At 34.9% G+C, this 24,264-nt stretch overlaps 4 protein-coding genes across 5 annotated transcripts; 3 read left to right on the forward strand and 1 right to left on the reverse strand.

Annotated features, from left to right (window-relative positions):
- Nucleotides 1-1,935: 1,935 nt before the first annotated feature.
- On the forward strand, nt 1,936-3,528 carry LOC125839487 (inactive protein RESTRICTED TEV MOVEMENT 1-like). The gene is made up of 2 exons (XM_049518462.1): nt 1,936-1,998; nt 2,782-3,528. The coding sequence occupies exon 2, from the start codon at nt 2,805-2,807 to the stop codon at nt 3,291-3,293; it is 489 nt and encodes a 162-aa protein (XP_049374419.1). The 5' UTR covers nt 1,936-1,998; nt 2,782-2,804; the 3' UTR covers nt 3,294-3,528.
- A 622-nt stretch (nt 3,529-4,150) lies between these two features.
- LOC125839478 (endonuclease III homolog 1, chloroplastic-like) lies at nt 4,151-8,883 on the forward strand. 2 transcript variants are annotated; one of them, XM_049518453.1, is made up of 10 exons: nt 4,151-4,310; nt 4,526-4,623; nt 5,220-5,283; nt 5,509-5,627; nt 6,077-6,143; nt 6,417-6,508; nt 6,591-6,728; nt 6,803-6,907; nt 7,618-7,701; nt 8,595-8,883. In XM_049518453.1, the coding sequence occupies exons 1-10, from the start codon at nt 4,193-4,195 to the stop codon at nt 8,736-8,738; spliced, it is 1,029 nt and encodes a 342-aa protein (XP_049374410.1). In that variant the 5' UTR covers nt 4,151-4,192; the 3' UTR covers nt 8,739-8,883. The 2 variants fall into 2 exon arrangements, with proteins under 2 accessions (XP_049374410.1, XP_049374411.1); XM_049518454.1 differs by lacking the exon at nt 4,151-4,310 and having other exon boundaries at nt 4,434-4,596; nt 8,595-8,766.
- Nucleotides 8,884-12,415: 3,532 nt separating this feature from the next.
- On the forward strand, nt 12,416-12,937 carry LOC125839418 (inactive protein RESTRICTED TEV MOVEMENT 1-like). The gene has a single exon (XM_049518398.1). It carries the CDS (start codon nt 12,416-12,418, stop codon nt 12,935-12,937), a length of 522 nt encoding a protein of 173 aa, XP_049374355.1.
- A 1,109-nt stretch (nt 12,938-14,046) lies between these two features.
- On the reverse strand, nt 14,047-22,329 carry LOC125839472 (armadillo repeat-containing protein LFR-like). Its single transcript, XM_049518446.1, has 8 exons — nt 22,055-22,329; nt 16,600-16,769; nt 16,348-16,490; nt 15,980-16,212; nt 15,067-15,172; nt 14,846-14,984; nt 14,624-14,751; nt 14,047-14,543 (listed from the first exon to the last, which is right to left on the reverse strand). Exons 1-8 carry the CDS (start codon nt 22,260-22,262, stop codon nt 14,288-14,290), a joined length of 1,383 nt encoding a protein of 460 aa, XP_049374403.1. The 5' UTR covers nt 22,263-22,329; the 3' UTR covers nt 14,047-14,287.
- Nucleotides 22,330-24,264: the final 1,935 nt, after the last annotated feature.

Consider the following 24,264-nt stretch of genomic DNA (forward strand, 5'->3'; position numbering starts at 1 on the left):
TGAATACATAGTTGAGTGACCATTTGAGATATTAACTCCACAATAATCTTAGCAAAAGAGAACAGGAAGTACATATCTTCATCAGCAGAAATAAGCAACCCAATTTAGCTAACAAAAAAGTTGGCTAATCCTTATATTGGGCAGTTGTATTTGATCAAAATAGACCATAATAATGTAACTGAGCCCACCACTTCATTGGTGTCTTCAATAATGGAACTCAAATTAAGATTTTCTGATGTCTTGCTTTGCATCATATTCACCATAAGCATAGCGCTCTAGCTGGTTTCAAACTCTAGTTTGATGGGTGCATGGATCTTTTGACTTATGCCAGCAGCACAAGAGCATTGTTATACTCTTCATGGTGCACTGTTAATTATATTATAATTTCTGTCAGTTTTTTAAAATAGACATACATATATATACATGATTTTTTTTGAAATTAACGTATTCACGTGCACCTTCAATGATAAAGGTGGGTCCGCCTCTAACTAAACCTCAATGAATATGAATATGATGATAAAATACTCATAACAATCATTATTATTTAAGAGACCAAATTTCAAAGTGGACAAGTAAAAATGAACAATTAATGAAGTAATTCAAAGTGTGTACATGTTGATTACTCTCTCCGTTCACTTTTACTTGTTACTTGTTTCTAAAATAATTTTTCATTTTTACTTGTCACTTTTGACATATAAAAAAAGAATTTTTTTTTCATATTTTACCATCCGCATTAAATAGTTATTCTCTAAATTATTTTCCAAGACGTAATACTAAACATAGTTCGAGAAAATACCTAAAATTGTTTGGAAAAATAATACCTTAATCAGTAGGGGTGTGCATCGGTCGGTTCGGTTCGGTTTTATGTATTATCGGTTCGGTTTATCGGTTTTCGGTTTTTAAATACGCTAAACCAATAACGAACCAATAAGATAACTTTTTATCGGTTTTGGTCCTTAACGGTTCGGTTTTCGGTATAAGAAAATGCTTATAAAATAAATATATGACTTCTCTAATAAATTTGACACGACAAAACAATAATGTAACTTTACAAAAGCTCATAAAATAGAAATAATAATAACAAACATGAAAAAAACTAGACATTTGTATAATGTAAAGTTATGAACTCAAAATCACAGCGAAGTATGAATTGATGGTTAAATGACAAAGACATAACTATTAAGATAAAGAGATTAATATTTACTAATATGTATGTATATGTAAAAGTAGTAAATTACTATAGTCTTAACTCTTAATGGGTTATCGGTTTACCCAATAACCCGCTATTGAAAATCAATACCGAATCGATAATCCGATAATTTTTTTTTTATAAAACCATTAAGAAACCGTTAATCCAATAACCCAATAGCAATAAACCAATAACATTTTTTTCGGTTAGGTTTATCGGTCGATTCGGTTTCATACACCCCTACCTTAATGGGTGTGCCAAGTCAAATAGTAACAAATAAAAATAAAAGGAGGGAACGAAGGTTTTAGGGTTCTTTTTGTATTGGTGCGGGTGGGTTTAATAAGTATTGGGGCGGGTTTAGTTAAAAATGGTTGGGTAATGGGTGGGTTTAAAATTATATTAAATAATTAAATTGCAACCAATGATTGAGTGTCACGTAATTAAAAGAATTATTTAATTATTTTAAATGATGCTCCTTAAATGAAGTAGCTAAAAATGGATCCAAAAGTGGACGGGGGAGGGTATTTGGGAACCAATAGGTGGATGATGGGTAGTTGTGTACCATTTTCAATATTTTGAGGATATTTTAGGCCTTTTTCCGAAAATTAAATAAGAATAGAAGGGTAAAGTTACATTAATTCTTAATGCAAATAGAAAGTAAAAAAATGATAAATAAAAATGAATGGAGGGAGTATTAAACATGCTCTTAGTCAACATTGGTGTGCTTGCCTCCACTTTTAGTCCTTCATCTTTCCGCTTCCACCTCCCGATCGCCACCACGACTTCACTTTCAGTCCTTTACTGTAATTGTAAGTCTTTTGTTAATTTTCCGGTGCTATTAATCTCTCTCTTCATTTTCTTTTTATTTGATTTCCCTTTGTTAATTTTGGATCTATTGTTAATGCTTAGTCTATACAATTGTGTGACTGATTTTTCGCCTAACCAGCCCAATGGGTGTTAGAAAAAGTAGCAAGTATAATTGAAGAAGAAGATGACTTTGAGGCGCGAGAAATCAGTTTCCTTAAATTGAGGGAAAATACAAACAATTCCCTTTAGAATATAACAAATCCCTTGTATATACCTGCAATTTTTTTCCTTACTTTTCATAATAGATGTGTGTGTTTTATTTAAACTTTTGTATATTATATAACAATGAGAAAATAAATTCTCAATGAAATTGTATATCTAAATTTTACTGTTCTCCCCGATTTAAAATAGAATTTCACCGTAGTTTGGATAGCAAAATACTAACCAAATTCCCCTCCAAAATGCTGCCCGAACTGTTATCATTGTTGTTTCCACTTTTTTTTTTTGGGTAAAACTTTAGTACTGCTGAACTGAAAAAGCTACTGGTGCCTGCCTCTCTTACTAATAACGCTTCACGACTCTGTTTTATGGCTAGTTTTCTTAGTAAACAAAAATGTTGGACTTGCTTTGTTATAGACTTATATGTGAGAAGAACTATAAGAGCGTGGAGGGACAGTTTCGTGTTCAATGGTAGAGGATATGAATTTAAAGAAATTGTTAATTCACTCTAAGCTAAAGTCTAAATAAAGATTTAACATTTTGCTATGGCTTTGTGCTTAGATCAGTTGAGTGAGAAGCAAGAGAGAATATGGAAATGATCAATGTTGGGCCAGTTGGAAGCCTTAAAGGATCCATATGGGAAGAAAATGGACGAGGCGAAGTTGCTGGGATTTTTGTTTCCTACACCAAAAACACAATTCAGTCGCTTCAGTTCCTGTTCTATGAGGATGGCAACTTTGTTCAGTCAAATAAGCATGGCTGCGCCAACTCTGAAAACTTCTCTGCAGTTGTGCTTGATTATCCATCAGAGTTTCTTACTTCGCTTAGCGGTTCCTATCAGAATTACGGAGGTTTGGAAGCTATTAAATTTAACACCAACAAGGGTTCCTATGGACCATTTGGGCAGCCTACAAGTCGTGCCAATCAATTCAACTTTCAGTTAGGAAATCATAGTCTTTTTGGTGGTTTTCATGGCACCGAGAGTGATTATGCCGTTGAGAGTATTGGGATCTATGTTAAGCCAGTCGTATCCTCCATGATCAACTTGAAAGATCTTCGAGTGAAGGATGAAAAATGATCATAGTTCGTCTTATTTTACTCTATGCTTGCTGCTTGCTGCTTGCTGCTTGATTATTATGTAAGGTTTATCATTTATGCTTTGTATTGTAAAAAGAAGTTCCTCCACGAGGTAGTGGTAAGGTCTTCTTACATTCTACTCTTTCCAGACTCCACTTAGTGGATTTTACTGGGTATGTTGTTGTTGTTGTTGTAAAATGTTAAATCCCCGTTTGCTATGACATTGAGGTAAATCAGACTTCATTGCCAAATTTCATCTTCACGTTTAATGTTTTGGTTAAAATTATCTTGAAGATCTTTTAGTTTAACCAAAGGGGGAGGTGTATTTTCTGTTGAGTATTATTATGAGAAACTTTTGAGCAGGGAGGAGTTTATTTTTCTATCAATCTTATTCAATTTTGATAAATATAAAGATTAAGACAACTCGAATTTTATATCTAAAAAATTATTTTAAATAATACACAAATACTAGACTTTTTATGAGGTAGGAAAAGAGAAAATGAGGAAGAAGATAGGAAATCGAATTAGCTACTAAGATTTTTCAAATATAACAGACAAATTTTATTGAAAATATCATCTCTACCTTTAAGATTAGGTAAAATATGTGTACATCTATCTTTGTTACACCTCATTTGTGACTTGTGAGATTACACGCTTTCTGTCAAAGGTAAAATATGTGCACATCTATCTTTGTCACACCTGACTACACTCGTAATCAATTTTGCGCCTGAAAATTCCATATCAAGGATAAAGCGGCTCCCTGACAAACACAATTCCGTAGTTGGAGAACTCGAAGCCGAGACATGTGGTTACCGCTTAAATGATGCCAACGAGGTGGACTCTAATTTTTCATTTTCAATTTAAAAGACGTGGCTTAAACTCTAGCCAGTCCCTCCAAAAATGTCCTTCTCTCTTCTCCGAAACACTGCACATCTCTCTTCACTTCCGTTCCCAATTCGATTCATCTCCTTCACAGCAATGCCAAAAGCACGAAAAAATCCTCTTCTGCTAAACCCAGGTACCCAAAAAAGAGAAACCGCTTTTGAATATCTTACAAGAATGTGTTGTGTTGTTTTGTTTTGTTTAGTTAAATCTTGGAGTATTAACATCTTGTTTCAAGTTTTAATCTTGAAATTGAGCTTAAAGTTGTAATCTTTTTCATTAATTTGGATGTTTTCTTGCAAATTCTCAAGATGGGTTTGTGTAATAATCATCAAAGATTGTTAATTTTAGGTTCTGAAGATGATGGTGTTGTTCCCAAGAACAGAGTGAGAAAAAGAAGAGTGGAAATGATAGCTAAAGAGGTGAAGACAGAATCTCCAGATAAGAAAGTATGTTTTTTTTTCTTTATTCATTAGTAATGTTTTGGGTTTTTTCTTCTGTATAATGGAGGTTCCATTTGTTTATGATTGTGATCATTCTTTTATCTTGCCAAGGATTTGTAATATTTCTTTATTGGCATATGTACAAGTGTGCACTTAATTTTATAAAATTAAACAAGGATACACGTGTCCTATGTGGTATAATACATGAATACATGTTGGATGTCATGCATGACAGATGTGTCTACTTGTGCACGCCCAAAATTGAAGACATAAATATTGGTTGAGGCCAAGTTAACTCACACATTTTTGTATTATCTTCTTAGCTCCATTTCTTTGAACAATCTTATTGTACTATTAATCCAATGATCGTCTCACTTTGCTTGACCTATCTAAGAGTGATCAAGCAATTTATTAAGTTTGAATTAATTACTATATACTAAGTTTGACTCAAAGATTATTTTGTTATATCATTTCGTGAAAGAGGAATTTTTTCTGTGGTCTATGTACTTCACTGACTTTTTAAAATATCAAATACTATAGATCCTTGGTTCTTGAGGTTGCCGGAGGAGAAACGAATCATGTGATTTTTTAACTTGTTGCAGTTTCTCAGGCATCCAGAAATTGAAGATTTTGCAAATAAAAGTGACAATGTTTATTCTCAGTCAAGTGAGTACCAAGAATTTCTGTTGTTATTGATTTCATATTAATATTGAACGTTGCACATTTAGTTGTTAACTATATCTCCATATAGAAAGGTTGATTCTGCTGTTAAAAGAAAAAGGACGTTGTTCCTTATTTGTTTGCAACTGTTTTTTTAATCATTGAGGATAGTTCTTGGGTTTAACAAACCTTATGGATAGTAAGACTTAAGATCTGGCAAATTCGATGCAGTACAACCTCCTGCCAACTGGGAAAGAGTCATTGAAGGTATACGCAGCATGAGATTATCAGAACATGCACCTGTAGACTCCATTGACCCGGATGAAGGGGTGACTTCTCTTCAACCTAAGGTGCATACATCTTTGCTGACTTGATACTTGGTTAGTGGTTGTATTCTTCGACGGTGTTGTACTTTCTCTAATAAAAAAGAGTAACTACGTTTAGTTTTCAAGCAAGGAGGTGATTTTCTGGCATATAATGACACTAGAGCCCTTTTGGGAAATAAACTCAACTTGTTGCTCTTTAGGATTTTCCTTGACAAGCTGGTTTTGTGGAAGGGCAATTTTAACATCTAAATTAAGGGAAGGCCAGATATACCATCCAAGGAGAGAATTGAAAATTAAATGATCCAAGTTCTCTCAAATGTAATCTAGAACGGAGTGTTCATGTATAAGAATAAGTTGAGAACAGAAGTGTCCTTTTACTTCTTTTTTTTTAATGAGTAAGCTCGTATAATATTTTAACACTTCTGATAGGTTGCTGATGTTGATTACTATTTTCTTCTTCACAATCTCATCAGGAAAGAAGATTTGCTGTTCTGGTTGGTTCATTGTTATCAAGCCAGACCAAGGGTCATGTTACTCATGGCAAGTGTTAAGATTACTAGTGTTGGAAGCTTCAGCTATATGATGCTCGTTAATAATGTGATTATCTCTTAGTAGAACTACAGTCATGTTCTCTTTGTGATAGGTTGTGTCTCTTGAATGAGTTAGTAACATATCCATATATAATTTCCTCTTCCTATCTTAGAGGTTACTCTGATTACTTGAAGTCAGATATTAATTTTCCAAAATTTATGAGGCTATGCTATTCTTCTCTGGCTTCCTATTGGTATGTAAGGATGCCCTCTGAATCTGCAGAAGCGAATCAACGGCTCCTCGAAAATGGTTTGCTGAGTGCTGACACAATGGATAAAGCTGATGAAGCCACCATAAAGAGCTTGATATACCCGGTATGTGTTCTCAATGATGTCAGTTTATGATATTACCGACATTTGCCATCACGCTGAGTTACTTAACAACTTCTATTGTCAGGTTGGATTTTACACAAGAAAGGCTCAGCACCTTAAACAAGTTGCAAAGATTTGTGTTTCTAAATATGATGGAGACATTCCAAGTACAGTGGACGAGTTGCTTCTACTTCCAGGTGTTGGTCCCAAGATAGCTCACCTGGTAGGAAGTTATGCTTCTCTCATTTTCTTTTCACTGCACATTTCCAAGTTACTCAAAATCACTCTTTCCTTTAGGTTATGATTATGGCATGGAACCAAGTTGAAGGGATTTGTGTAGATACCCACGTGCATCGTGTTAGCAATCGGCTTGGTTGGGTCTCACGGCCTGGAACAAAACAGGTATGCTTGATTCTATTTAAGATGAAGCTTCACTGCTATAATGAGCAACTAGAAAATGGGACATACGCTATGTCATGTGTGTACAAATATTTTAAACAATTTTCTTGGGTCAACCTTTCCATACAAAGGGCGTGTCGTCCAAATCATCGGTCCGGTACTAGATGTAGCCTTTCCCCGGGGCAAGATGCCAAAGCAGATATGCTTGTTACAAGAATTTGTTAGTGAGAGAGGAGTCTACCTTTCCATACCTTTCTATTTGGGTCCCTGGGATGCCCAAGTAGGTGGATCTCTTTGCGGGGTTGGCAACAAGGAGAGTGATATTGAAGGCGGAAAACTCGAGAAAAAGGAGGATTACCTTTAGTAGTTGGTGCTTTCATGTGCAGATGTTCGTGTTAAGACAAAGACCATCTATTGTTACATTGTCAGGTGGTTGTACATCTGTATTTGGTAGGTCTAAGTTGATTTCAAATACAATGGGCAATGTCAGGACTCAGGTATAGTGAAAAACACGTTATCTATTATAGTCCCAAAAGCGGGGTCTGGAGAGGGTAGAGTGTACGCAGACTTTACCACTACCTCGAGTAGGTCCCACCGAGTCTAATGCAAGGAATTCATGATTACAAAATGTTTAGATAGAATCATAGAAACTAATAAATTTTTTAGATGAAATACTCACAGCACTAACGTTCCTACTTGTTTGACTCTGTCAGGCAACTAGATCCCCCGAAGAGACAAGGGTCTCCTTGCAGCAGTGGCTTCCTAAAGAAGAATGGGTTTCCATTAATTTACTTTTGGTACGTTTTCTCATCATTCTTTCTCCGAAGCATACTTGATAATCCCCTTTCCCATCTCTCTTGGTCATTACATCTTCATTTTCACCTTTGTCCAATTATATCGCTGTCAGAATCAATATATGAAATGTGTGCTTCTTGCTTCTTTTGTATATATTTAGCTGAGACCTAGAGCTTCGTTTTAGAATTTCTTTATTTGGCAGCAATTTTTTTAAAAAAACACTGTTATCGGCAACACAAAATGCTCTTTTATCTTGCTATCAGTTGCACTGCATAATGAAATTCCAACAATATGAATACTCGTTCATTCTCAAATCTCTCAAAAAGTTTGATTTGCTACCTCGAGCTAGAGTAAAGGTTAGGCTTTAGCTATACTTGAGGTGTTTCTGGACCTGCACTCCATGTGTGGAAACAGGTGATAAATTGAAAATTTTAATCCATGTACTAGTAATACCTTGTTTCGGTTTCATGTCTGGTCTTCCACGATAACCATATCCTCTCCCTAGAAGAGAAACTATTTCCTGGTCTTCAATGTTCTTTGATAATCAATTACCAAAAAAGTACACTTTGAGTTTGACTTGCTTTTACAACAAAATGTTCAAAAACTGACTTCGTGTCCAATATTAAACTAGTCAAAGTAAGGACATGTCAACTACTAACAAGGGGTGTGGTGAGACGGATGGATGTCATCTCTCCACCCTTAATCAAGGGTCTCAGATTCAACCCCGGGAACAGAGAAACCCCAGCGCTTCCCCAATATGGGCCAATGCATGGTTGAATCTGGATTAGTCACCCAAATGTATACCAGAAAAGAGGAACGGACTGATCAATTGAGATGAATTTTATCTGCCCCTCTCTAGTGATTAACTAAAGTTCATTTGGATTTTGAAAAACAGGTAGGCTTTGGACAGACCATATGTACTCCTCTGAGACCTCGCTGTGCAAAATGTACAATAAGTAAATTCTGCCCATCCGCATTTAAGGAGATATCAAGCCCAGCTTCCACTTCCAAAACACGACGCGCCAAGAAAGAACTGTGATGACAAGGTTGTTTAGCTGCTAATGTGATCAATTTTTAAACTCTATTTTTTTTAATCTCAAAAGATAGTTGATCATACTATTTTGTATAGTATTCTTTTGGCAAGTTCAGTCAGTCCTACTGATTGATTTCTACAGAACTAGGTATACGTTCTGATATTTTGTTAACCTATGTTTATAAATGGAGACCAAAGCCCTATGAAAAAAATTACTTCTCTTTCAAATTTATTTGACTCCAAATGGTTTACAAGACACTCTAACTTGAGGTTTATTTGATCAAGCAAAAATGCATTAAGGGACTATACTTACCTCTCTAATTTTACTTCCTATGCAGTTTAGTTAATGCATGGAACTAATATAATTTGAAAGTTTAACAAGTGTGCAAAAAGTTAATAGTGACAAATATTGTTAGACAGACGGAGAGTTGAGTTCTACACTTTAAACGACCATCATAATTAAGTATGACACCACGTAACAGACACAAACCACTGCTTGTTAATTCACTTACAGCGAGTAATATCACGGTAAACATGCATGAAAACCAATTGGGACGGGTGAAATTTTCTACCATTAAATTTCTTGTAAATTACATTTATTGATTTTGAAAATGAGTGTTGAATTGCTAATGGATCGGGTCTATTCGTTCATTTTTACTTGTTATTGTTTGATTTGGAATATCCTTTAAGAAAACAATTATTAACATAAGTATTTTATCAAACTATTTCTATTAAATTATGTTTAGTATTAGACCTTTCTCCCGTCCAACAATACTTGTCCATTTTATGAAATTCATGGATAATTTTACACATAGTTCATAATTTACCTTTATCATTAATTATAATTATTTTCATGTTACATTTTTCAAGACATTGTATTTATTATATTCAAATGGTGATATAGTAAAATTACTCTTCTATTTATAGTTTCTTAAGGGATGTGCCAAGTCAATAGTGGACAACTATTGTTGGACTAGAAAATAAGTATTTAATGTTCGAGGTTAAAACATGAAAAAAAAAAATTGTCTTTTCTTAATATGTCAAAAATGACAAGTAAAGATAAAAATTTATGGAAATATCTTTTTGGCTAGAAAAATTGGTCAGATGGCCAGAATGGTATTTTACCTATGTTATTTTACCTTTTAATATATTTTTACCTTTTTAACTAAAAAATGGAAAAAGGATCAGTTTATTTTAAATAAAAAAGATATTATAATTTTTTTAAAATTCTAGTCATTTAGCATTATCCAAAATTTATTTTAGAAATAAGTGACAAGTAAAAGTGAACAGATGGAGTGTCTTATTTTTAAGATCACCATTTAATTTCTTTGTTTGTTGAGTGTCCAGTAATTAACTACTCCCACCATTAATTTTTAATTGTCATAGTTTCCTTTTTTAGAGACAAACTATAAGAATTTGACTAATAATTTACGATGTATTTTCTCATCATATTGATATGCAAAAAATTGCACTTTATAGTACTTTTCATATAGTTTTTGAATATCCAATTTTTTTGTTTAAAATATCAAATTAATATAATTTAATTTAACTTTAAAAATTAGTCAAATTAACTTTTAAAAAACACAACATGACAATTCCAACAATTCTATTGACCTTTGAAAAATTTACTTATTTTGAACTATGAAAAAAATGTCAAACAATTCACTTAATATGGACAGAGGAAGTACTCTATAAACGAAGAGTCCGGTTCCTATTTCGAGATTTAAAAAAAACAAATACCAAGGTATGAGGACACTGAAGGGCCTCTTGAGTCTTACTACTGAAACGTCTCAACGAAAAAAAAAAGCCTCTTTATATGGTCTGATCTTTTAGTTGCTGCTATTGATCAGAAAGGAAGAGATATGGATATGATCAAAGTTGGTCCAGCTGGCAAACAAGGACGATCTGCAACCATTTGGGATGAAAAACGACCAAGAGAAATAGCACAGATTTTCATTTCCTATGATTGTAACACAGTTTATATTCATTTCACTTTCTCTTCTACGATGAGTATAGCAAATTACTGTCTCAAAAACACGGTAGCAAAGGTGCTGACAGTTCAAACTTAGATTCAGTTGCTTTTGATTATCCATCGGAGTTTCTTACTTCGGTAAGTGGTTCCTTCCGATCATCAATGGATGGAAACAGTACTATTCTCAGCTTTGGAACCAACAAGGGTTCGTATGGACCATTTGGGAATCCGTCGTCTACTAATGTCAAACATTTTAACTTTCAGATAGGAAATCAGTTTACTTTTGGTGGATTTTACGGTAGCACAAGTGGTGGTTACATTGACAGTATGGGGATTTATATGAAGATCCATTGTAAAGAAGAAGAAGACGAATTTGCTATCTACTCTACTTACCAGAAGTAAGAGCCCAAGTTAACAAAGTGCGAGAAGAAACTCCATATCCTTGAGCGCATTTTTCATCATGCTTTGTGTGTTTGTTGTTTGTTTGCAACAAAGTTGCTACTTTGACTCCCATTTCTCCAAATGTATATTAGCTTAATTATGTGTATTTCTTGTTAAACGTCTCACCAGTTTCTTGCAGAGCAAGTTATTAATTGGCATTTGATAATATGATCATCGTCCAAATCCTCAAAAAGGAAGTAGTTTAGAACATTTTCTTTAATATGACTAACATATCACACAAAAATATCTTTTCAAAAATATTTTGACAATGGTTTCCATAAATAGGTCAATTTAGACCGCATCAGGCCAATAACATTTAATTGCACAATTTACCCTCCAAATGGGTTGTACTTTAATTTTTGCCCTAAGCAATCGAAGTTATGACTTATGCCTAGCTTGACATAAGTTCTTTAAAGACACGTGCATAACTTTAGCTCGAATGTATGCCTATCTAGACACAAGTTCTTTAAACGCACATGCATAACTTGTAAGATATTATGATACAAAAATCTAAGTTAACCCCTGCAAAAAAAAAAAAAATAGTTTGCCTAGAGAGGTAAAAAGAGGAAATTTCACAAATAACCATTAAATAAACTTAATCACGCTCCATAGCAATAGTTTGGTAATTACAATTTGTAGTACATGTTAAAGGGAGGAGAGAGGCGAGCGAGATTGGAAGAGGGCAGCGAGTGGAGAGAGGCTAATTGTATTTGTATATCTGTCATATAATTGTATATGTATATGTATAATTTGTATATGTATAAAAGAGGAAGAGAGGAGAGAAGCGATGCAATTATAGCTAAAATTGAACTGCGAGTGGTAATTAATGAAAACTATGACTATGTTAACTAATTAACTAGTATATGTTTGTTTATCCGCGTAATTTCTCCAAAAGACAAAAACTAAATTAGGAACAGAAGTGCAAATGACCCACTTTTAAATTGCTGGATCAGGCCAATCAAAATGGGTAACGTTAACTTGAGAAATTAAATTAATCATATTTTCATAAGTGGAGTCAAATTCCTATTTCGAGATTGAAAGAAAAAATAGTAACGTGTGACGACAGTGAAAGGGCAACCTTAACCTCATAAACAAAGAATCAGATACCTAATTCAAGATTAAAAGAAGAGAAACAATAACTACAGTGAAAAGGTTAACCTTAACCTAATAAGCAAAGAATTAGATTCCTTATAATTTAAGATAAAAGAAGGAATTCCAACATGAGAGGTCTCAAAGAAAAGCTAATCCAATTGATTCATACAGAAGAACTATGGATATGATCACAGTTGGTCCAGTAGGAGTACAAGTAGGAACCCTTTGGTATGAAACGGGACGAACCGAAGTAGCCCAGATTTTTGTTTCCTACAAATATGACACAGTTTTCTCACTGCAGTTCGTCTTCTATGAGAATGGCAAATTCGTATTGTCAAACAAGCATGGCACTAATGAATGTGAAAGCTTTTGTGCAGTGACATTTGATTATCCAACAGAGTTTCTTACTTCCATAAGTGGTTCATTCCGAAAAGCTTATGGATATTCTATTTTGAGTTCAATATCATTTGGAACCAATATGGGTTCCTATGGACCATTTGGAGCCCCGAAAGCTGATCCTAACAAATTCACCTTTAAGATGGGAAATTATCCTTCTTTGGGTGGTTTCCACGGCAGCAAACACCATCTTGGTGTTGAGAGTTTTGGAGTCTATATGAAGCCCATCACAACCTCAATGATCCATTTTAAAGATCCTCCAGTAAAGGTTAAAAAGGAAGGAGGTCAAGAGAAGAAGGTCTAACTCAAGCTGCATACACCTTTCACAAATTTCTGAATAATGCAGTTCGTATTAGTTTTCTCTATTGCTTATGGTTGTTTCTACTTTTCATATCAATTTTAGTTGGTGTTACTTGTTATATGAGAACAGTTTTCCTACTCTAAAAGTTGGATATAAAGAAGATGGCTAAAACCCTATTCTTTTATGGTCAATGCTGTAAATTACTTTCAATTTTAATTACTCAAATAGTGTGGAATGTCTTTTATGAAACTTGTTTTTCCTACTCTCATAAGACAAGTAAAGCTTACGAAAGTTGTCAACTGGATTGCATGAATGCTATCATTCAGAACAGCAGTATTAAATCTAATACTGATCATCTTAGTTGGTCAAGTTGTCCTTTTATCCAGACTCAGAGATATATTATGAAATCTATTTCATAATCAAAGGCGGATCAAGAATTTAAAGCTTATGGGTTCCTAGAGATCTAAAATTATTAAAAAATAAATACTATTATAAGTGTCCAAGGGAATTGAAAACCTCATCAAGGAGGGTAACAAAACTTCAAGTGGTTCCATTTCTGCCACTGAACCTCATGCTGCTTTGTTACTAGGTTCCCAACACATATTTCTTATATATTTTCTCAATATAAATACTGGATATGCGCAAATGTTACTGGGTTCCCGAAAAACCCCTCCCAAAGCCCTAGATCCGCCCCTGTTCATAATGAGACGGATAGATCAATTTCAAAGAAGACACAAGGGGCGCAAAAGAACTTTAGTTGCTGTCATACTCAACCTGCACTACTATAGTTTATCTACTATGAGAAAAGTAATCAATTTAATAAGTGAAACATATACAAGTACATCAATCATATGGTATATTCTCATCAATAAAGTAAGCAATATCCGATTCATTTACCACACACATTACAGAGGCTAATTTATTTTGATGTACGAGTCGGAAAATGTGAGGACTTGAACTTAATTCTTTTGGCCAATAGACTTGGAAACCTAATAGCTCATCACTCATGACCTAGATTGAAGGGTCAAAATAACAGAAATTTTGAAGCATTAAACCGAAGAAAACTTAAAGGAGTTCATTATATATAGATAACTGCAATGGATAAGAAATAGTGATGCAAGAATTGTATTTCTTAATTTTGTATAAGCAAATAGTGATTCAAAGTTCTAACAGCTTCGAATAAAATGAAGGCCAGAAATGGCAAACCTATAGTAACATATATATTGCACTTCTGAGGTCAATTAAAAGTTAGGTTTAGAACAAAATCATATGCTTAACTAATCACATTTAAATCTATGTACAACATGTTTCAGATGAATTATCACCAAATAAAGTACCTTGTGTGTTTTGATGTTACATGCCCCAGATCCCTCGAGCTGATGCCATTTTGTTGCTTGGCCGTGATGTCAGTTCGTACAGTATCCTGGAAAATATGTCTGAGTATCTTGGGTCACCAAAAAGCATCTCCGCAAATGCATTTTCATGCACTAGCAGGAAGGGCTTGTTCTGTGGCTCTGAAACAAGGTTTTCCAAAATCGTTGCTGCTTTCCTGCACACTTCTGGCACAGGATGTGGCATCTTAATGACCTTCAACAGTCTATCAATAGCCCTGAAGTTTAATGTTGTGGATAAGTCATTCAGATAATAACTTAATAAAAAGTTATGACTTGGTCAGATTGCCTGTCTCACCATCGTTCACTAGCAAGCTTCAAACGGCAGTCCATATTTATTTCTGAAAGGTTATATAATGCACCAATAGCAGCTGCTTGAGCATCAATGGCCGGTTGGCTCATGATATCAACTAAACGTTTATTAATCTGCGAGCCACAAATTTAAGTCAACAGGTTTTCTGAATATTCACAGAGTACATTTAGGAACTCTAGAATAGGGCCTGTCAAAAACAAGATCAACCTGTGTTGCAGAAGCAAGTAAGAAAGGTTCATTATCAGGATTTATTATAAGACGACCAATTAATTCAGCAGCAGCACAATGCCAGGCCTTAACAGAAGATCCTAGCACTCCCATGACGGCCTGTACTGCACGTTTCTCCCTGCATAAGGATCAAGAAACTCAATTACTGTGTTGACATGCAATAATATAAGAGAAATAATAACTACAAGTGATACTCTTACGTCATTTTGATAAAAGAAGGTTTTGAGGAACTGAAGATCCGAAGATCTATCAATGGACCTATATTCACTATAGTCTCGAGAGCATTTGTGACAAGTTCTTCATCCTCTGTTATCATAAAAGAGAAAAGATGACAAAATGTATAAGAAACGAGCTTAACAGAAAATTACAGAAAACACATGTTCAGGCATAGAGAACTGCATTTTCTAACATACTCCAATTGCTTTTTCTCTGCTCAGAATAGGACCTATCTAATTTAATTTTCTTATATCTTCTTTTTAAGGTATCCTTTAAAAGGCCAGGAAGCACACTGGGATGCAGGGTGAATATAAACAAGTTTATCGAAATTATGGAATAGGGAAAAAACAAAGTCCAGAGATTAGGAACAATAAAAAAAATAGCAAAATCAATGTGTTACACAATGGATAGGTCACTTCTAATATACTCCAAGACCTTTCTTTAGACTTCACCAAGCTAGTGGAGAAACATTAAATTCAAGCTTTGAATTGGAAGCATCAACCAGAAAAGCACGAGTCATTCAATAGTTTTGTGAGGAGGAAAGGCTGAACAGGTCTGAAAGCTATATCGCAGTCTGGAATATGTTCTAAAGGATTCATATAGGTTTTCAATGGAAATACAAGGCATAATGAAGAAGCCGACTCGTCAAGAAAGACAAAATTAACATCTTATAACCATCAAGACTTAAGAAAAAAGGGTAGTAAATGTATTAGGTGAGGGGACCATTACTATACAAATAACCATATCACAAATGCCAAGCTTGTAAGCACAACTGCGCAACACAGAAACCATATATATCAACATTATAACTTCCCAAAGAAAAGTGCCACGTCATAGATGGCAAGCTTGTAAGCACAACATAGAGATCATAAATATCAAACTAAACTTCACTCCTACCTGTGACATAATCTGCCAGACATTGGAATAGAGTTTCTAAGCAATGTCTATGCTGGCCCATGATGACTTCATTATCTGGCATAAAAGAGAAGTTGCGAACAACGTTTGAAGCAGCAACAGCAAACTGCTGTTTTTCAATCCGCCCCTCCTCATCCAAATTAAATAGGCCATCTTCCTCAAACCACAAACCCATGGGGCGAGACTTGGTAGAACTCTTCTGAACAGATGACTCTCTGTTGGCAGCTCCAGAACCAGGATTACAAACCATTACAGAGATCTCATGCAGTGGAAATAATTAACGTAAAAAGATTAAAGTAATAAAGGCATTGAAAAGAAAGAGATGGGGTTTTGAAACCGTCTAGAATTACCTAGGATTGAGAACAGATTCATTCGAGTTCAATGCTTCATATTCAAGTCCAAATCCAGTAACGACTGAATTTGCACCCAAAAGCCGGACACGCGGTGCCTTTACAAGTACCCTTGGTAAGGCAATATCACGCCAATCATCTATCTGTTTAATAGAAATATTGTCATCATCAGCATGATAATAGAATAAACAGTAAAGAACAAGCAGAAGTTACATGGGAATCATGTTGTGTGGTAGATATCAAGAAACATACAATTTGAAGCAGAGCATCAAGCAATCCAGGAATTTTGGCGAGAGGAGTCGCATCCCTGCGGACTTCGTCTTTCTCCTTGAATGATAGCAGAGTGAGGGTATTTAATGCCCATGTCAGCTCCCTCTTTAATCCACTTTGAAGAGCTAGAACAATTCTTTTATTATTCTGTTCTGGTAAAGTTAAAAAAAAAAACATTAAGACAACCAAATAATGAGCATGCAAAGAATAAAGGGGCTGGCATCATCTATTTCTACAGCCTTATCAGAAATCAATGCCTCTATTTTTTTCTCAATTCAACATGTAAGTCCATTTTTTCAGTAAGTATCCCCTTACATAAATTCTGTTCCCTTTCAGACGAATTATATCTTTATTAGTTAGTTGAGATCAAAAACAATCTGGTTCACTTGGCTTGGTTGACCATATAAAAAACAAATACATCCCTGCCTACACATGCTAATCCTAGGCATAACTCTTTCATTTAGTTCTAGATCGAGCTGGCTAGTTCGGTGATCATAGAATCATAGATCAGTAGACAATCCACTTTATCCAACTCCCATAATTGAATCTACATGAGTACATAATGCATGCCGTCAAATCATGTGCGTCAAGATTTTTAGATACCCTCTTACAAGTAAAACAAATTCTGCATTACATCTTCAGTCAAATAGGCTGGTCATGGGAATTTGGTCTTCCATGTCTTCAAATTAACAGAATTTTATTAATACCCTATATTGTTTTGTAAATAAAAAGAACAGAAACTTTTTATTTCAGAAAATGAATATTAAGGGGGCAAAGCAAATAAAAGAGAAGTCGCTCCCAAGTTCAAAAAACTTCAATGGAGCAGTGAGTTTGTCCCTAGGTCACGCTATACTCTAGGATTCAAGGAGGAGATAAAATTGTTGGAGACACAGTGATGAGATTCTTTCTATCGTATTCGACTAGGGGGCTATCTAGATCACATCCCAATCAAGAAGATGATCCTGTGAGTTGTTTCATAACATATGGCTTCAAAAAATTAGTCAGTAAACATCTGCGTCATGACTTCTTTAGACCTTTGGGTAAAATGGAAAAACTTACTCCGACCGTCAGCCGAAACTGACACTGCACCAATCCAGTTGGAATTGTGTCAATTGCAACATCATCTTCATTAGCAAAGATATAATACCTACTAATTACAATTACTTCCGTCCCAATAGACATGATACACTTAATAGCTTTGGGATGTCCCAAAATGTTTGACATATTCCATTTAAATTACTTTCACAACTTTCAAGAAGTCAAATTTCAAAGTTATGTGATAGTTTCTTTATCAAATTAATTGTCAGCCATGACTATAATATTTTCTTACTATAACACTAGTATAATATACAAGTCAAAATTCGCAAAACTTCCTGTCCAACCAAATTATGTCATATAAAACTGGACAAAAGGAATGTTTCACTCAAAAGGTGTTTAGAATACAGCACTACATCTTGTTACTTGAATACTAAACCAGGCCCTGGCGTAATCAGCACAGTTGAAATTGGCATGTTGTATGCGATTTGGCCAGTTCCTTTAACAGACATTGACTGACAAGTGGAATCTCAAATTGAAAACTATGACATTTTCAGGTTTTAATCAATGCAGTAGATGAATATACTCAGTGTACGACCCCAACACCCCCCAAAAAAAAAAAGCAAAGGGGTAAAAATTGAAAAATTGCAGCAACAACAGCTATGATACCAAGAACAATTTTCTACTGAACATCTTAAAGGCAATGATTTTAACATGTGAAACTTCGGCATTTGGTTGGATGAAAGAAACCTATCTTGGATATTTGGTTCAAAAAGGTGAATTTGTGTCTTCAAGGGTGGAATTTCATCTTCAGGAGAGAACCAAATGACTGGGAAGTGATGAGGTTAGCGGAATTCCTCAACATGGTTGGACACTTTACTGGACTTCAGGCATATGAGGATATGCTTTGGTGGAAAGGCAACAATAGAGGAGAGTTCAAAGTGCATTCAGCTTACAGGCTGATGGATCAATCAAGCCAGTAGAGTCCCATCTGGCCTTGGAAACAAATATGAAAGTGTAGAATCCCACACAAAGTCTCATGCTTTATTTGGCTGCTAGCTACAGAAGCTGCCCTGACTCAGGATAATATAATGAAAAGGGGGATAACCTTATGCTTTAGGTGTTTCCTATGTGGGGAAACCTTAGAAACTGTAAACCATCTATTTCTACACTGCAAATACACTCAGCAGCTTTGGAGGATTTTCTTGAGCCTTAAAGGCATATCCTGGACTATGCCTAGGAGAGTTACTGAGGCCTTGTACAGCTGGGAGGAGGCAGGTGCCCTTGCAAAAGACAAAACTAGAGGGAGAATTATCCCTGCTTCAATATGGTGGGCAATCTGGAAAGAAAGGAATTCCAGATGTTTTGAAGGCATAGAAAATAGTGTGCAGGATGTTTAACTAAACTGCATTTTGTTGTTATGTTTTTGGTGTAATCAATTATACTCAAATGACACTGCCTCTATAGTTGATGTTTTAGACTCAATATACAAATAGAGTAGGAGTGTCTAGAGTGCATTTGTATATAAGGTTTGAGTACAACCCACGTACTTTTGTGATATAATACAACGTTACCATTTTCAAAAAAAGGTGAATTTGTGTCTTACTGGCTATTTATCTTTTTGCTCTCTTTTCAATTCTTTATCACAGTCAATTGTGATTCTAGTCTCTTTTTGGAGTTGAAAATAAAAATACTATCTGCAATCGTTACAAGTTCTTGGAATAATTAAACATTGCATCCCTAGCCGTCATGGAACAACTTTAAAATCAAAACTGAACAAGAGCACAACCACATGGTCCGATGTGGATAGACCGAATCCCACACCCCTGACGTGTCGACACGGGGAGTTCGTGCAACTTAGGGCATAACTGGACCCTTGCTTCCATCGCATTCTATTCTTAACTATATCCACATGGATTTCCAAAGCTAGTAGGTCCTTCGCCCAGCCTTTCTCCATCTGATATTAGCCCTGCTCCCTCCCCTTATAACACCTTTTTTTATCTTATAAGTTATTATGCCTTCAATCATCACATTACACGCCTAAAAATCAGTGCATATAAAAGTTCAAATACGACAGTCATACCACATCTTTAATAACTGAGAAATCCCTATGTAGTATTGGCGCATAGTTCAGAACTCGTTGGATAATGGGCTAGCCCCTCAGTTCTTTTTCACTTAAACACCAGGTTTTTATGTGCGACAAAGTTTGGACCCACGATCCCCTTGCCAGCGAAAGCAAGGGGTTTGCCTTCTGGGTCGAGCCCGTCGCACCGGGCTTGCCTAGTGCGGGTTACCTCTCCTATGTGATTTGCGAGCTATTGCATAGGAGTAAGAGTTTACCCTATGCGCACCCAAAGGGTAGCGGCTGTGGGTTTCCCTTGTCATAAATAAAAAAAGTTTGGACCCACGATGTACGCCTAACGCACACAACACTAATGCTCTTACCACTAGACCTAGCTTCAAGAGCTATACAGCTAGACTATCTTAGTGATGTTCTCTTATTTAAATGGTCAACACTCTTGTATAAGATATTGAAATGGTCCAAATAGATGTAATTACATCACCTTACAGAGTTTTATTTTATTTTTTATTTTTAATTATAATGGCGGTATCATGTTGGGTTGAGATCAACTTAAATGATGAAACATGGTCAATGAGGATTTATATAGCCAATCCCGACTTGTTTGGGATTAAAACGAACTGTTGTTGATAATGATGATGTCTAGGCCACCTTGCACGCACCTCGAATATTCTAGACATGCTACCTCCCACCAGTATTAGTATCAGTTAGCTATGCCACCAAGATTTAGACAACTTGAAAATTAATCACCTCTAATGTTTTGTCTCTCTCTGGGGATTATGGTATAATATTTTCTTACTGAATGTTTACTTGTAATATAAAAATTGTCTCCTTAATGGTTATTTATCCCATTGCTCCCTTTCACTTCCTTACTCACAGTTTGTGATTTTGTTGTGTTTTCGGGGTTGATTTTAGAGATACTTTTCCAAAATTTACAGCTCTTGAAAAAAGTGGATTTTTACAGTCCTGGCAATACATTAAGATATAGAGTCAAAGCTGAAGAAGTACACATACATACACACACACATACACGGTTCAAGCTCAATCCTTTCAACTCAAAGACTTGATGGTGGTAACAAACTTGAGCTTGAGCTTGCCCAAAATTAGCTCGGTCAATGAAAAGGGTGTAGCCAATTTAAAAGAAAAGGTAACATTGTTGATAATGTCGTTTGGATCACTTAATGCTGAAGCTTGGACAAGTGAACTGGATCTACTTGCATGTGGAACTTTTGTTTTGTTTTGTCTTTTAGTAGCTCAACAGCTTTAGATATTGTCTTGATTAGTTAGCTTGTCAGCTAGTAACCTGTAACAGAGGTTTTTAAAAGCGAAAAGCACAGAAAAAAAAACACAAGGTTCATGGGTCTTGAAAAGCGCACGCTTTTTTGAAGTTAAGCACAAAACTATCGAAACTAGAGACCACCAAACATATATGAACTTAGTACTATAAGCCTCAAATTGCAGTTAAAATCAATACAACAATGCCGACATCAATCTAATTCCTCAAAGTTGAAATCTCAAGAACCACCCACTTTTTGCCTAATCACTTTACATGTCATTGTTTGAAGCGCACATTTATCCTAAGCACATGGCCTCACCCAATAAGAGACAACCTCTTGTTTCACATCGCTTTGAGCAACAAAGAGATTGCTTTTAACAACACAGGCGATAGTGGGCTGCCACGTAGGTCGTAGCGGTTACCAAGTTTTACTTAGATTACTTTGTATATACAGGCTCAATGTTCAGATTGTAATTATTGGATGGAGTGAAATTCTCTTTAGCCTTTAGTTTTGTCCCATTCTCTCCAATTTTTTGCTGTTTGATTTCAGAATACAGTATTAGTCTATTAGAGTCATAGCCATACCAATTCTTGGTTTACTTAATGTTATGGGCTTCCATGTTAAATCGTCCATGCTCCAAATGTCTAACACTGAGAGTATGGGGTATTAGAATGCCCCACATTGGTTTAGGTTGTTGTTCCTTACACAGTCTTCGGTATCCAAACATCTTGACAGCTTTACAGATAAATTCCTATCAAACAAAGTCACACCCAAAACCATTTTATTTCAAATCCCCAAGTTTAATATGTCTATTTTGCTCTCTAATTCTCAGTCTCCTTGTCACGAACTAAAATTGGAATATGACCAGTGCATAAAGGCTAATATGATGTACAATTCACAGCAGGAAAGATCAAAACTTTAACTTGTCTAATGAAGAGTTAAACTTGAAAAAACACCAATATAGATAATTCACCTAGCCGGATCGCTATGTGAAACGTATATACAGTTCAGTATTTTATATTTACGAGCAAGATCTTGAACTAACCAGCGAAGGCGGAGTGAACTTGCAGGGAAGGGCCAAGGAGTGTTGACGGAGCTGCTGAATCAGCTGCTGCAGCAGCAGCTGCAGCGGCGGCGGCAGCTGCAGCAGCGGCGTTGCTATTTCCGCTTCCAAATGGCCGACCTCTTTTCGCCGGCGGTCCGACGGAGCCACCCGATGACCCGCTTAGCTTCGATTGCTCTCTTTTCTGCATTTCTTTCTCCTGTGTTGCTCCACTGGTCCGAAGATTTCGGGTTTCGGATCATAGTAAAACGATGGGCTGAGTATTTAAATTGACCCAATGTAGAGCCCATTGATGTAAAGTGTATCAAATAAACGGGAAAATAAGCAAATACCCCATAAAAGCAAAATAATTACAAACATATACCCCTTTATATTTATACCCCACTAAATAATTACACTATATACCCCATTTACTAATTTCGCTTAACTGATACTAAATCAATATCATATATACTGTATTTGTATCATTAAGGCTGATAATTTCGCTGAATTGATACTAAATCGATATATATATATATATATATATATATTGTATTGGTATCATTAAGGGTGATAATTTCGCTGAATTGATACTAAAGCAGTATATATATACTGTATTGGTATCATTAAGGGTGATAATTTCGCTGAATTGATACTAAATCAGTATATATATACTGTATTGGTATCATTAAGGTTTGTTGTTAAAAAATTATTTATTAGTCAATGATACTATAAGAGTATATATATTTATAATATATATACTCTTATTGGTATCATTGATACAAATTTAGTATCACTTAAGCGAAAATTATCACCCTTAATGAATGGGGGTATGGACTGTAATTATTTATGAGAGAATGGATATTTCAGGAATTACTTTGAATTTGAGTATGAACTTGTAATTATTTTAGATTTTATGGCCCATTTATGTAGTTTTCCCAAAATTAAAGGATATGGGACTATTTCGAACCGTCATCAAGACAGTTTTAGAATATTATGTCTTAAGAAATTCATGCACTGAACTTACAGTTAAGACGGGATAGGGCCTTCGCCCTTGTTTTGTACATTGAGTTTTCTTTTTAGTTCTCTCACTTCATTCGAGTTAAATTTTATCTACTCTCTTACGAGAGATTTTCTTCAATATATTGTGTACAAGACTATTAGAACAGATAAAACTTCTTTTTTGGAGCAACAATTAAAAGAGAAAATATTGATTTATTTACTTGCACATAACTTGTGCCTAGCGAATTTTCTATGATTTAAAAAATTCGTATATTGAACTTATGTTTCAAGAGACAGGTTATGTTTTTAGGGCGTAAGCTTAGTTTTGAAACTATGTCTTAAGAAGTTCATACTACTTAACTTACAAGAACAAGTTATGTTTACTGAACTTGTGCCTCAAGGAAAAAAAATTTCATGGAGAATTTATGTTCATAATTACTTCCTCCGTTTCATATTTTCTCTGTCCAACAGTAATTGTCCACTATTGACTTGGTACACTTTTTAAGAAACTATAATAGAAGGGTAATTTTACTATATCACCTTTTGAATATAATAAATATAGTGTATTGAAAAATATAATAAAAAATGACTATAATTAATGATAACGGTAAATTAGGAACTAAGTGTAAATTTATCCATTAATTTCATAAAGTGAACAAGTAATATCCCAAAATAATATAGTGGATAATGATTATTTGACGGAGAGTAGACAAATTTAAAGTTTCAAGATATCATGAATGAGATCAATTTAATAAAATATATATTTCTAACTAAAAAAATCCAAAGACATTAGAGCTTGAGGTAGGATAGCCACCTTCACAAGATCCACACTTATTCTAATTCTTCATTTTTGTGTTTTATTTGGTCGCATGGAATAATGGGATCAAGATTTGATTCCTCCAATAATTGGAGACCCAAAGGCAAGAACTACTATTCATTGATTTACTTATTAAAAAAAATTCCAAAAGTGTTGGAAAGGATCATAGTATCTCCAAAATAAAAATAAAAATATGCAATCGAGGGTTTGTTTAGTTAAGGAATAAGTTATCTCAAAATGAGTTATTTCAGGATCGTAAGAAATGAAAATTATCCTATAACTAGTGAATTAACTTGCGCTTCGCGCGATTGTAAATAATTTGTGGTTGTTTAAACTTGAAAAATAAAAATAAAAATCAAAGAAACATAAGAAATTCACATCTCTCTCATGCCTA

The sequence above is a fragment of the Solanum verrucosum genome, unplaced genomic scaffold, assembly GCF_900185275.1.
Source record: "Solanum verrucosum unplaced genomic scaffold, falcon-dt-bn FXZP01000306.1, whole genome shotgun sequence".
Classification (NCBI taxonomy): domain Eukaryota; kingdom Viridiplantae; phylum Streptophyta; class Magnoliopsida; order Solanales; family Solanaceae; genus Solanum; species Solanum verrucosum.

Coding starts and splice junctions, on each gene's coding strand:
- LOC125839418 (XM_049518398.1), top strand. CDS start 12,416: ATGGATATGATCACAGTTGGTCCAGTAGGAGTACAAGTAGGAACCCTT.
- LOC125839472 (XM_049518446.1), bottom strand. CDS start 22,262: ATGCAGAAAAGAGAGCAATCGAAGCTAAGCGGGTCATCGGGTGGCTCC. Junction 16,491..16,599: donor TTGATGCTCTGCTTCAAATT/GTATGTTTCTTG, acceptor TCTATTAAACAG/ATAGATGATTGGCGTGATAT. Junction 15,173..15,979: donor TCTGGCAGATTATGTCACAG/GTAGGAGTGAAG, acceptor TTATGATAACAG/AGGATGAAGAACTTGTCACA.
- LOC125839478 (XM_049518453.1), top strand. CDS start 4,193: ATGTCCTTCTCTCTTCTCCGAAACACTGCACATCTCTCTTCACTTCCG. Junction 6,144..6,416: donor CAAGGGTCATGTTACTCATG/GCAAGTGTTAAG, acceptor CTGAATCTGCAG/AAGCGAATCAACGGCTCCTC. Junction 6,908..7,617: donor CACGGCCTGGAACAAAACAG/GTATGCTTGATT, acceptor TGACTCTGTCAG/GCAACTAGATCCCCCGAAGA.
- LOC125839487 (XM_049518462.1), top strand. CDS start 2,805: ATGGAAATGATCAATGTTGGGCCAGTTGGAAGCCTTAAAGGATCCATA.